Source organism: Bombus vosnesenskii, unplaced genomic scaffold, assembly GCF_011952255.1.
Source record: "Bombus vosnesenskii isolate JDL3184/JDL3185 unplaced genomic scaffold, Bvos_JDL3184-5_v1.1 scf7180000013991, whole genome shotgun sequence".
In the NCBI taxonomy this organism is placed as follows: Eukaryota; Metazoa; Arthropoda; class Insecta; order Hymenoptera; family Apidae; genus Bombus; species Bombus vosnesenskii.
In genome coordinates this window covers 61168-74658 of record NW_022883317.1, presented here as the reverse complement: position 1 = coordinate 74658, position 13491 = coordinate 61168, and the positions used below count along the sequence as shown (strand labels likewise).

Below are 13491 nucleotides of genomic sequence, written 5' to 3'. Positions count from 1 at the left end.
TAAATTTTTTAAAACGATTAAAATTCCATGGAGTGAAAAATTTCCAATAATGTGAACGATTTAAACAACGTCGTCCGGAAATATCGCGCAAATACGATATAATATTTTTCAAAAATGAAATATGCCTTAGTACAGCGGTTCTTAAGCAACTTCTTTCGCTTACCACGGACCTCTAAATAATTTCTCGTTGTCGCGAATTCCCTTCGATGGAAGATGGCGTAACTCAAGATCTAAACGCGTAACGAGCCAAATATATTAAATGTATGTTCAAGATATATCGAAATATTTTAATATAGTTATAAATAATATAATTATAATAATATAATTTAATATAATTATTTTATAATATAAATTTTATATAATATAATATAAATATAATATTTTATAATATAAAATATCTACTGTAATATACTTCGTAATATAAAATATCTAATATAACATATTTTATAATATAAAATATCTAACATAATATATTTTATATTAAAGTATAAAATATATTTAAATGTATATTTGAAATACTAGTTAGCTCATCGACAACCTTCAAATTTGGAGGGAAGAGATTCGTTACAAATAAACAAATACACGTAGCAAATAATTTTTATTCGAATAACGCGATAATAACTTAAAAACGCAAGGATTTGCTGGCTTTCCGGGGACTATCGCGTTAAGAATCGTTGCTGTAGTACATTGCAATCTACTGCGGCTGGCAGAGCAAAATATATATTTATATAAAATTCGCGTGGCACTGCCTACGGTAATTAATCGCTTTAACTATATCCAGGATGCTCTAATACGGGAATATGGGGTAAGACGAGATTAATGTTTATTTTGCATTGCTATGCTTCCATGTTACTGAAAATAAACAGCTGAATTTTGTACAACACCGGTAGTTAAAGCCAGCTTATGAGTTTAGCGAGAATTTTTCTGATCCTAACGATTATAATCTTGTTTTCTATCTTCTTTTCAATATCACAAGATGATAAGTAACTGCATATTCTCAATGTTATGTCACATAATTATTATATTATACAGGGTGGTTGGTAACTGGTGGTACAAGCGGAAAGGGGGTGATTCTACGCGAAAAAAGAAGTCGAAAATATAGAATAAAAATTTTTTTTTTAATTTTTCCATCGAGACAACGATCTACAATGAGATCCGTTATAACGAGACGTGATAAAGTGGACGCGTACCGAGTGGAAATTCAAAGTCGATTTTCTCGAAAACAAAACCTCAAACGAAAAATTTTTATTCTATATTTTCGACTTCTTTTTTCGCGTAGAATCACCCCCTTTCCGCTTGTACCACCAGTTACCAACCACCCTGTATTTCTCAATATTATGTCTTGCATATTATCATATTGTTTAGTGATATGTGTTTAGTGTTCACGAACGTTATTCGTAAGGAAATAAAAACATTATCGTTTGATTAATTTCCATGCAACATTTGAGCAGAATGGGGATATTTGTACAAACGGAACTTTACATGCAACGAGCGTACAGAAGAAAAAACGACAGAGTTGGACCGAAGAGTCAAGAAGAAAGAAAGCTACAGATTTTAAGATTCCCGCGACTGCACTGTAGATGGGCAAGCTGGCTTTTTATCGAAGACTAGTTTATGACCTTGCCAAACTATGCTTTCGCTGCAACAGGAGGCAGAATTTATATTTTATTTAAAAGAAACGGAGGATCTATTATTTGGTCTATCAGCAACGGACACGTGCAGACAGATGCTCCGAGGCAAAAACATTGTTACCGTCTTTAAACTTGTTTCTTTTGTATTAAGTTTTGCAAGTCTGTTTTAACGTATTTCAAACACAGCAGATATCCATACTGTACGTAATATTTTCTGTAAAGGTAACATCGATAAACACGATATTCTAGAACAGATTTTTTCATAGTGTTCCAATCTTGTCGCAACTTCCCTTACTTATGAACAGTGCTGTATACGTATTCCGGGAATTAACTGTCAAATTTAAACAGACAATAATTTCTCGGCGAACTCTACAGGCCGTTTATCGATTATCTTCGGTGAGAAAGACGCGCTCGAAAGTGCGCTGCTCCTATGCCATTTCTTTTCTTTCCTGTTTGCACGATCAAATTTCACAGACCGAGCGAACCACAAGCAAAAAATCTTCCAAACAGAACTACCATAAAGTATCTGCCTGTACACACACGAAGTACATAAATAAAATTCACGAGAATCGCAAAATCGACTCTGAATCTTCAGATTCTTGAAATTTTCGTTTCAATCGTGTTTCCGCTTCGATCGATAAAAAAATAAGAGTGGAGAACGACTCGAAGTACGTAGGAAGTACGTTAAGATTCGTTCGGACGAAAGTTCAGCGAACTGACTGGTTGGCCACGACGCGCGTTAATTAACCGTAATTGTTCGAGGTTGTTACAGAACGGGACCGTTGGAAAGTCTTTCGAACGAAACCGCGTGCTTCGCCAACGTTTCAAAAGCCATTCGAACAAACACCATCGAATAATTCATTGTCTTAATCACAATCGACGATTAAAGCTTAACGATACGACGCTTAACGAGAAGCAACGAGTCCATCGAGAAGCATTCAATTTACGTTGTTAATAATTGCCACAATTTTTTAAGGCAAATGGAAGAAATACATATAGCAGAAAGGTGAAAAAATATTTAGGAAAATGTTATTAACAATTGGTCCAAAAAACCAGCTGTTATATTTTCTCACTGTATATTCGTTTTGCACCAAATCGGAGAGAAGAACGAAAGTTTATCGTGCACGGTGACTGTACGTCGACAGATCGGGCAATGAAAAATCATCGATAATTAAACGGTGTTTTTTTAGAGAGAAAGGAAAGTTATTGAAGTTGGGGACAGATGGACAGCGAGGGCCAAAGTGGAGAGGTTAAGAGGGCCGAAAAGGGGTCTGGGTTATAGGGCGCTACATTCAACGTTCTCTTAATTTCACCCTGTTTCGTAGGGAACGCGAGTAGAAAAGCAGCGTGCTGCTTGTACGCCTGCGTGTCTCGCGGAGCCGTGTGTATGTGCGTGTGCGCGCGTGTGTGGTTGGCTGTGAATCGAGCGCGTGCCGCGAGAAAAAAAAATCTATATCGCCTTTCAACGCCGAAGAATGTATTTCGGGGAGAGGAAACATTCGCGGCACGTGCACGTGCGTGCGCGATTACGTGCGTAAGTACGTGCGTTATTTAGCGGCGAGTCTGCAGCGTCGCCGCCGTGTCCACGTGTCTTCGATTCTTTGTACGCGAAATCGACGGCTTTTCACGAAACGGAACCTCGTCTAACCCCGGTATATTCGAGATCATCGATCCGGTTGAACCGAGAATTCCAAACGCGTGATGGAAAAGAACGTCGAGACGGCTGCCTTATTTATCAGGATTTATCGCCATTTATCACAGTACAGGTTACTTACCACTCTCTTTCCCTCTGTTTTTCTCACTAAACGTGTGTAAATCAAATGGATTAATTACAAGCTTAATAACGAGCTTAAGCACGTCCAGAAGCGAGAGCGGCGTAGTCCACTGAAATTCCCGCTTACTTACATTTCGACGTTGATCAGAGACACACGCGAGAGACGATAACGGTTCGATGAACTAGAGAGATTGAAAAGGGAAACAAAACTCGCGGAACACTTTACTAGATATCGTAACCGAGGTGCATGCACTAACGCTGGCTAGCGCCGGCAACCGGCTGCCAGAACGCCAGAAGGAAAACCGAGTCGAAAGGAAGCATCGCTAGAATCCTCGTTGCTGCCGCCACCTTCGCCGTTGCTGCCAGTGCCGCCGCCGCTTTTATAATCAATATTAGTTGACGGTGAATCCGCTGAGTGTCGCCGTTCGACGCTGAGAGAGACGGAAAGCCGGCGATTTCTCGCATGCACACGTTGCCTCGCAATTAAAGCTCGCAAGATGCGCCAGATAAGCGACAAAGCAGCTTTCGTTGAGAGATCGTTTTCATTTCCGCGTCACTTACTTCTTTTATCAGGAGTTTTCGCTAGGGGGATCAGACGCACCTCCAGAATTCGAGTCTCCTTCGATCTGCATCCCAACCTTGTCCTTGTCTCGCACTCACGACACCGTCAACTATCCGCCGAAATCGCGTGGTCGTTTCGAACGAGGATACTCGACGTCCAAGTGCATGGTCGCGCGAAAAGACGAATCAAGAGCGGAAGAGTGGCGTCCTCGGTCGAACGAAACGCTATTGGTTGCACGAGACACGCGATTTAGGGGATGTCGAGGTGGTTTGACAGGATTTGAAGAGAGGAGAGCAAACGGAAGGATGGTGTCGCGTGTTTTTCGCGGAGAAACTGGCGGCAGGGTGTGGCGAGAGAACGTTTTAAAAGATTGGCACGCGATTCGCTTCGACCGGCGTCCACCGGCGGCGAGGGCGCACGAGACGACGCGACCGTCGCGACGCCGTCGACGCTCGCCTCGCGGCGCGATGCATCACGCCATCTCGTCGCTGGCGATCGTCGCGCCAAGCTGCCATGGTATCGTTGAGAACTGTTTGCTGCTTTGCCCTTATCACCGGCCGGACGAGGGATATGCAGTTTTATCAGCGGAGACTGTGCGAATCCACGGCGGCTCACGAACCACCGCTTCCAGATGTTTCTGAAATTTACAGCTGCAGGTGCGCATGTTTATAAAACTACAAACGATATTCGTTTATCCACATTTGTCTACCCATCATTTCTTTGGTCGCAAAATTTTTTTTTTTACAGCGACGAACGAATGCGGTTTATTTTTTATAGAAACTTGCACTTGTAGTCGTCAACCTCTACATAATAAAAAATTAAGAAACGCGAGTCAATCTAGGTTAGGTTGATCTTTTTCAGTCGCTGTAAATGCACAGAGACGATTGGGGATTCGCGAACAAAGAAATCATTATTTCCGACGGAAGGGAAATCCGAATGGCGCGTTGACTCGCTTTTTTCGATTAACAGGAAGTTGAAAGGACTTTCTATTTTTTATATGGAAGAACGGATGGAAACAGATTATTTGGCTATAATAGAAAGAGATCAGGATTTAGAAAACGTTGGAAAATAGCGAAAACTGAAATGGGTAAGCGATTTTGTCCCGTGAATGTAAGAACGAATGAAAAGGCAGAAATCAGGAAAACATTGGATACGCCGTATAAATAGTTGCCGTACCGAGGCAGTTGTTAAAGCGATCGAACAAACGTATCGGTCAGCCAGGGCAATGCCGTGTCATGCTTTTATTAGACGCGAGAAGCGCGTAAATTTTTATTTCTAGAGTCAAATACCGTCGGAGGAGTAAGCCAATACTAATCAAGTTTTATAAATGAGAAATATATCTTGAAGTATATGGAAATGTTCATTTTGTCCGAGAATATAATAACTGTAATATGCAAATTAATCGATACACCAATTAAGAAATAAATCATGACCGCTTGGAGAATCGGGGAATTAACTGTACTGTAAAATTGGTTTTTTCCACCCATCCTCGGCTCCCATTTTCTCGCCATCTATAGACACATTTGATTAAATTTTTTCCGATCCAACCTAAGAATCGTGCCATTGGTTTTTTTTAAAAGTCCATTTTTATAAAAAGGCTCGTGCACTCAATTTATTTATCCGCCATTGGCAGAGTACTCGGTCAAAGTTTCGTTGAATTTGCTGGAGTGGTTTGAGAGAAAATGGGTCACGAAGTTGGCCAATGTTAGACGTGGATAGAATTCCGCTGTGAATTCCCTTAACGTTATACCGTTATGAATTATGAGTAATTATAACCATCTTTACGTAGAGAACAGAAGAATCGTTCGTCCGATTTGAAAGCAACGAAATTCGAATTCAGCACTTGAATATCGTACTTAGTTAGTAAAATCGTTAAAACGTTCGTAACGTGCAACGAACTTTCGTAAAAGTTGTTGGAACTTGGAACGAAGGAACGTGGAAAGATAAGCGTCAACGGAAATACCCGTTTTAATTCGTTTACCCGGTTGAAGCGACATCTCTGCGTAGCTAGTTATACCCGCTGCTGGTGGCTTTGCTGTGTTACTTCCGGTTGCACGCTCAAAGCTGGATGGTACGAAAGAAACAAAGTGAGAGGAACGGGGCTAAGTTCGATCACATCGAGCCTCGTTCTCATCGAAATCCGCTTTTCGGTGTTAAGAACGTCCGATTCGATTGCTAGTCGTGTTCCTCGAATTAAACACGCATCTGACGTATCGCGATGTCAATTTAAAACTCACGCTATCACGGATAGGTATATGGACATTTTAATCGATTTTTATTAACAACGTCCAATTATTTCTGAGAATCAGACATCCAAAATAACCGTTATTTTAAGCATTTTTTTTTTACAAAGAATTCTTCAGTAAGAAATTTCTCAAAATACAAAACGATTAAACGATATGACCTTCAACTCTCCTAATTATGAATGACCATCATGAACGATTAACATTTTTTTTCGCCAACAATAAAATTCGGCTCGTCGATAATGGTTGTCGGTAACGGAACAAAATTTCGATCATTTTACCGGCAACGAAAATTCAATTTCCGTCGTCGATAATGGTTATTCGTAAGCAAAACAAAATTCCGTCATCGATAATGATTACCAGTAATGAAAAAAGTTTGGATCGTTGGTAATGGCTCTTCGTAATGAAAGTTTTTTTAATCAGAACAGTCAACTTCTTGCACGATAACTTTTTAAGTGACCATTGTAACTGTTAACGAATGAACAAACAGTTGATGTCTACTAAGAACATAGAATTAACGACAGGCTAATGATTAAAAACGATGCTTCGTATCAAAGTCGATTAAATTACAAGTATGACGTATTAACACGTTCACGCCGGCGTGCACCACCGGTGGCTCACGCTCGAGTTTCCCATCAGACAGCGTGCACCACCGGTGGCTTACGCTCGAGTTTCCTATCAGACGGCGTGCACCACCGGTGGCTCACGCTCGAGTGTGCCATCAGGCAGCGTGCACCACCGGTGACTCACACTTGAATCTTCCATCAGACGGTGCGTACCATCAAAAATGTAGTTTAACAACTAGAGAAAATTGCCATATAGTTGAAAATTTAAATAATAGCGAATAGAAAATTTCAAAAATAGAGAAACACAAACAGCAGCGCTGGTGTGTACGTGTCAAACAGTGAACAGGGTAATCGTTACTTACACACAGGAAAATACTCAAACTGTTCGAAACAGTAATTAAAATACAAGAAATGAAATGTTGGTAATTGGTGGTACAAGCGGAAAGGAAATGATTCTACGCGAAAAAAGAAGTCGAAAATATAGAATAAACTTCTTTTTTTTTTTTGTTGGGTAGATGATACATTTACACTGTACATGTGAATGTGTGTGTAAGCGTTAGAGGGCGTCCAGGTCTTAGTGGAGACAAAAGACTGTTGCCAGATGTTAGAAGAATCTGGAAGAGTCGGTCGAGAACAAGCGTGCGTGCAAGGAGGTTATCGAGGTCTTCAGAGTGTAATATATATGTATAGCTGTTGTGTGTGAAATAAAGTAAACTATTCGTATTTCCGAATCCTTTCTTTACCTTAACATTTTTAAATTTTTCCATCGAGACAACGATCTACAGTGAGATCCGTTATAACGAGACGTGATAAAGTGCACGCGTACCGAGCGGAAATTCAAAGTCGATTTTCTCGAAAACAAAGCCTCAAACGAAAAATGTTTATTCTATATTTTCGACTTCTTTTTTCGCGTAGAATCGCCCCCTTTCCGCTTGTACCACCAGTTACCAACCACCCTGTATAACCATAAAAAGCCTTCCTTTGATTTCGTTCTACGAAACTTTGAAACAATCAATCCGAATTCTTAAGGCTTTGGTTCACGGATTCGCTATATTTTGAACCAGACTACGTCTAATTCCAAATTCCGAGAAACTCCTGGAAACTGGGAAGCGCGCTTTGTACTGAATACACTGCCACTAAATACGTCGAAAGTCCGTTTAAAATCGCGTTTACGTTAACGCGGTGTTTGAGTGGTGCGAATTACGAGCACGCTTCGACGTCGAGACGTCGGGTTGCAGCCTGAAAAAACGGTTGGAAAAGAGGCGGCGACGTTGCGCAGACAGAGCTGCAAAAGAAAGAAAAAGAGGAAAAAGGCAAAACGTGGCCCGGGGTGAAGTTAACGAGAAGGAAGGAAGGGCGGTTGACGTATCCCTTTCGCGCGCCGAAGAGCAGCCGGAAGGGAGAAGTGGCCGATGCCGTGGCCGGGGCTGAAATTCGAACCTGAGGAAACCCGACAAACGCCGCGTCGATTCCAGGGGTTAAGTTAAGCTCCTAACGCCTACCTACCTATTTAACCAGTTAACTGCGTTTGACGAGTATACACGTCAAACAAAAACTATTCCGCTACGTTTGACGTATATACTCGTCGTTGCTTCTATTTATTTACGCACTCCATAACCTAACTCCATGAGAAATTTCTAAAAGTAAATTCCGCAGTTAATTGGTTAAACACCGGCTGGTAAAACTTGTGCGACAGATCTCAGTTTGCGCAGGACAAAATCACCGCTAATTTGTCAAGAAAACGGAACGATCTAGCCGATAAATAGAAAATTGAGAATTTTCATACGTCCAACCGACGATAGGTCCAATATCCATACGATCGCCGATGTTCAAACGGACACGAGGCGAAAAACAATTATTCAGAAATTTCCTTCGATGTTTTCAAATCGATCGGTATAAAAAAATTCACGCGACGAAATTTTCTTCCAGAAAAGATAAAAGTAAAGTACCATATATCGCTGTGTGTACGGTGGTACGTAAAAATGACACTGCCACTTTTATCATTTTGCCCGGGAAAATTAAAAAGAAATAAAAGGAAATTAAATCAAGGGGAAATTATTGACCGCTTCAACGCACGGGTGGAAGTTCTAAAAATGCACAGGAGTGTTATGTGTATCATCTTCTATGAAGGTGTGCTCGTAGCTACCACTGTACAAAAGATTTTATCTCACCAAGTATACAGTGTACAGTGTATATCAGTCGGTATTGTGTAATGGTAAATAGAGTTGGACATAAAATTGATGATTTTTAGGAAATCGTATGGGAAATTTGCGTAAGTTTTCTCTACTATATAGTCGCATGCGTCGTTTAAAGAACACAGCGATTCCATCGGTCGACCTACAAGGTTCTTCGATTAAAATACAGAGCGTAGTACCATCGAGAGTCGTTGAAGCCTCTTAACGAGAGAAAAGACCACTCGTGGATAGGGTGGCTCTCGAAGAACATTTTTTTCAATTACAAAAATTTTAACGCTGTTAAAAGCTATCGAATATTTAGGACGTAAATAAATTAGTTGATTTAAACAAACGGAGAGAAAATACTGCAGAGATATAAAGACAGAGCACGCGAGCGCAAAAAGCGACAGGAATAAAAAGGAATAAAAAGAAAATGCTGCATAGAGATCTTTAACAATGCATGCACATTCGCACAGCAAATACGCGAGTGTAAGATCGATCAACGAGCAACGTCGGTGCGTATTCTTCTTGATCAGACAAGAACAAAAGACGCTTCTGTGCAGCGTTCTCTTTCTACTGCCATATAGCATCCACTTGTAGGGTAACATATGGCTCGTATTCTCTATCTTTATATCTCTGTGAAAAAGAACGAAGGATCTGCTTTTAGTAGCGCGCCATCTTATCATCGGAGGATTGAAATTTAAGCCACACGTTCACCACTCGTAAGTCTGCCATCTATCCATCGATATATCTATGTATGCGAAAAGACTAAGCAACATCTACAACGTTCTCACGCAACGTTTTTTTGTAACGCATGCAGCTGGATTGTAAATGGTCACGGAATCGTCGTGTTTCTTAATTTCATTTCGTTTAGCCCTTCTCAAGTTTCGACAGCCTGCAACTCGTACAAAGTTGGCCGTATAAAAAATCTGTCCAACACACGCAAATTGTTTCCAGCAGATTTCTAGCCTGCCGACTATCGTATAATTTCGAAGTTCCATTCGAGCCTGGTAATTACACAGGTCAAATTTCAAACAAATCTGCGTGTGTTAGTGACAGTGGAAAGCGAGTATCTTACACGTGTGTTGCATAAGTTGAAAGTTGTTTGAAAAGCTATGAAATACGTGGGAATGTAAATCAATGAAAAACGTAATTAAATATATATACGAACCTCGTTCTTTACTCTCACTGTAGAAGCTATAAGAACGTTTAGCGCAACTGCGGGTATATTTCGCAGAGATAACAAAGGTAATTACGCGATCAGTTAATGACCCTACTTGACATGTTTTTTTCCACGACTTCGCTAAACCATCGCTTCCTATACAAAAGAACGAGACGAGTGCTCGACCGAATTCTCGAAGACGAGGAAAAAGACTGACTCACCGATGTCGTTGGACTGTCGACCCTTGCCATCCGAATTCCACTCTTCCTCTGCAACAATAAAAGGAGATACGAGTCTATTAGCGTGGAAGCTACGAAACGAGAAGATCGTCGACGAACGCGCTAAAAAACGATAGACAAAAGAACGGTTTCGAAAAGTTGGGTCTTGCGGCGTTTCGTTAGCTCGCCGTGTACGATGCTAATTGGATTCGAATTTAATTGGCGAGCGCGCGACAAACTTCTCCTAATTGGTCGATGAATATACCTTCTTGCGAGAGCTTTGAAAACTTGCGAGATGCGATCGAGCTGTCGAGTTTCGAGCACCGAAAGGTAGCCTGGAATCTTGACTGATCAACGATATCTGGCAACCGAGAGTTCTGACGAAAGCTCCCTTAATCCCATCGCAGGATCAAACGATAATTCACCAGGGATAATAAGAAACTAAGGTTCACTGTTTCGCCAAGTTTCGCCATTATTCGCTAGTTGTACAAAAACGGAACTATAATTGTCCAACTTCAATTTGCTGGATAGTTTGTAAATGTTCGACGCTCTTGAAAGCGTGGGTCAGAATTGGCAAGGATTAACAGCTAGGCATGCTGGCAACTAAGTGATTGCGGATTTTGTCATTCGCTGGTAATGACAAAATCCGCAATCACTTAGTTGCCAACCCAATATATCATAATACGTGTATATTACGTACATCGTTGACAGTTTCCAATACCACGTTACCTAAAAGTTCCATTATTATTCAGCCATTCTCATCGTCTATTAATTCATGTACACGTGGCAGGCTCTATTACATATATTAGTCAAGGAACCTTAATTTCTGATCATCCTACGTACGCTTCCTTCCAACGTGACTAGCTCGCTCGCGGGGATAATTGGAAGGCGAGTCGTTTGCCTGAAAATTATTCGGTGCTCGACGGCAACGGCTGCCAGCACAGCTGAAACCTCGCAACTCGAGAAGCAAGGAGAAGGGAGGAGAGCAGAGCGAGATAGAAATGGGGAGCGCGGCGCTTAGTTGCACCCATGAACGTAAGGGCGAGTACGTGTGCTGGTTGCACGAGCTAGGTACATATATATGCATCCTGCATATTTCAGGAACAGAACACGCCGTTTCTGCAGAGGGACGACGGTCTATGCATCGCGTAAATTTATAAGGATCCAGCGTTCTCGCTACTTCCGCATTCTTAGCCACGCGGGAGATATGAATTTAAATTTATCGACCCTGTCGACCCATTTTCCCAGAGTTGCAGGGTTAATCCGCGAAGCGGACCGCTTGTCCCCGTGGCCAGGACCTGCGCAAATTCTCAGAGTAAAAGCATAGCCAGTCAGGTTTAGGTCACGTTACGTAGCTCACTATTCGGCTGACCACTTACGTACAAATTATACTTATCTATAATAAGTATTAACTTATTATAAATAATTAGCCATGTTACCGCGCCACGCCAGAAAAATTACTGAAAATTCTCAACGCGAGAATTGATTGTAATTTTAATAAATATTAAAAAAGAAAAAAAAACACTATTCGGCTGACTATCAAGTTAGGTTAGGGTAGAGGGCGCGTACAGCTGCTGGTCGTTTCACTGCGGTGAGCAAACCCGTTTGTTTTAATCGTTTTTATTCTCTCGGTCAGCTGAATAGTCAGCTACGTTTTCATCCTCGCGGACCTGTGTTCCAAATAGGATTAAGATTTATTTCGATTTTTCTCGGTATATTGAAAACGCTGGCATAGGAAAGGCACTTTTCACGACGCGGTCAAGACGCGAGACGCTGATACGATGGCCTTTTACAAGCATCTGGGATTTAATAAAATCGAGACAACGTTTTAATAAAAGCGCTCTGCCAGATAGCAAGATTTCCATGACAAACATCTCGCGCGAAAACGCCCTCCGATAAACTCTCTTTCCCTCTGAAAGTCCTGCAAAATCTAAAAGTCAAAAGGTCGGTGTATTTACGGAATGAAAGAGGGAATGGGACGAGAAGAGGGGAGGAAAAGGATGGCTCGAGGCTATGCCGCTCGCGTTAGCTTTTTCTCTGCTCTCCTCCTTTCAACCCTTTCGTCGTTTCGCGCTCCTCGTAACCTCGTTTACGATACGGACGCGTCGCCGTTTTCGTGTCGCCTAAGCGATCCTCTTTTCGTTCATACGCGACCGCCGGAAGAGAGTCTCGTTACCGTCAGTATCATAACCTGTAGGAAAACAGGTACATTGATGCGTCAGAAAGCGCAATGTTTCTAAAACCACCTACTTTATAGCATCAAAGTTGGTACGCGGCGAGAAACATGAATGGTCGAATGAAATTTTCGCAATTTTTATTCTTAATCACCGTAACAAGTGGGCGATATTTCAAGGGCTGATTCATCATTCATGAACGATGAAAGAGCGCATAAACGCGAGTTTATCGTTTGGAAGAAAATGTTTGCGTATTTTCAAAGTACGATAAATACGTATTTCTCGTACCAGTTTATATCGCAACCTGCCTCCATCGTTCTTGGATGGTGAATCAGTATTCGAATATTGTAGGATGTTCGACTCGCTTTAAAAAATCAATTCCAAATGAAATCGTAAGAACAGACTCTTTTAAAAGTCCCAGAAAATCGACATCAAGGAATTGATATAAACAGAAACAAAAGATAGGTGTTAGGTTACGGTTGGGCGTTACTTTATCCAGCCGCCGTGAAGAGGCCGCTAGAAACGCGTACTGTGTCACGGATGTACGATTCTAGACAGAATTAGTGGTATCGACAGTTCTTTGCAAATATCTCGATAACTAAGACGGTTATACGTGTAGGAGAAAGTTGTTCAGTATCATGTCCTCTCAACAACGTATTAACGAATCATCGAAATCGAAGATGACCACAGCTTTCTAAATGAGTATCTTTTAACCTCTTAGGCACTACGCGCCACTATAATGGCTCATTCTGCTGGCGGATACGCTCACCGTCTGAACTAAATGATCTTTTTCATTTGTCTTAATTCTTAATTTGTCATTTGTCTAGCAACGTTTTATAACAGTGTTAGCAATATACAGACAGAATATAAAGGGTGGTTGGTAACTGGTGGTACAAGCGGAAAGGGGGTGATTCTACGCGAAAAAAGAAGTCGAAAATATAGAATAAACATTTTTTTAATCTTCTTTTTTTAAATTTTTCCATCAAG

General features: G+C 41.2%; 1 protein-coding gene across 25 annotated transcripts in view; it reads right to left on the bottom strand.

Annotated features, from left to right (window-relative positions):
* LOC117239422 overlaps positions 1-13491 on the bottom strand; it is a 168207-nt gene that overhangs the window by 97804 nt on the left and 56912 nt on the right. For 24 of the 25 annotated variants that reach the window (XM_033504939.1, XM_033504946.1, XM_033504943.1 and 21 more), the window contains exon 3: positions 10334-10381. The exons of the other annotated variant lie outside the window; for it this stretch is intronic. In XM_033504939.1, coding sequence (XP_033360830.1) covers positions 10334-10381 — 48 coding nt within the window. The remainder of the gene's footprint in view (positions 1-10333; positions 10382-13491) is intronic. 25 annotated transcript variants of the gene reach the window in all.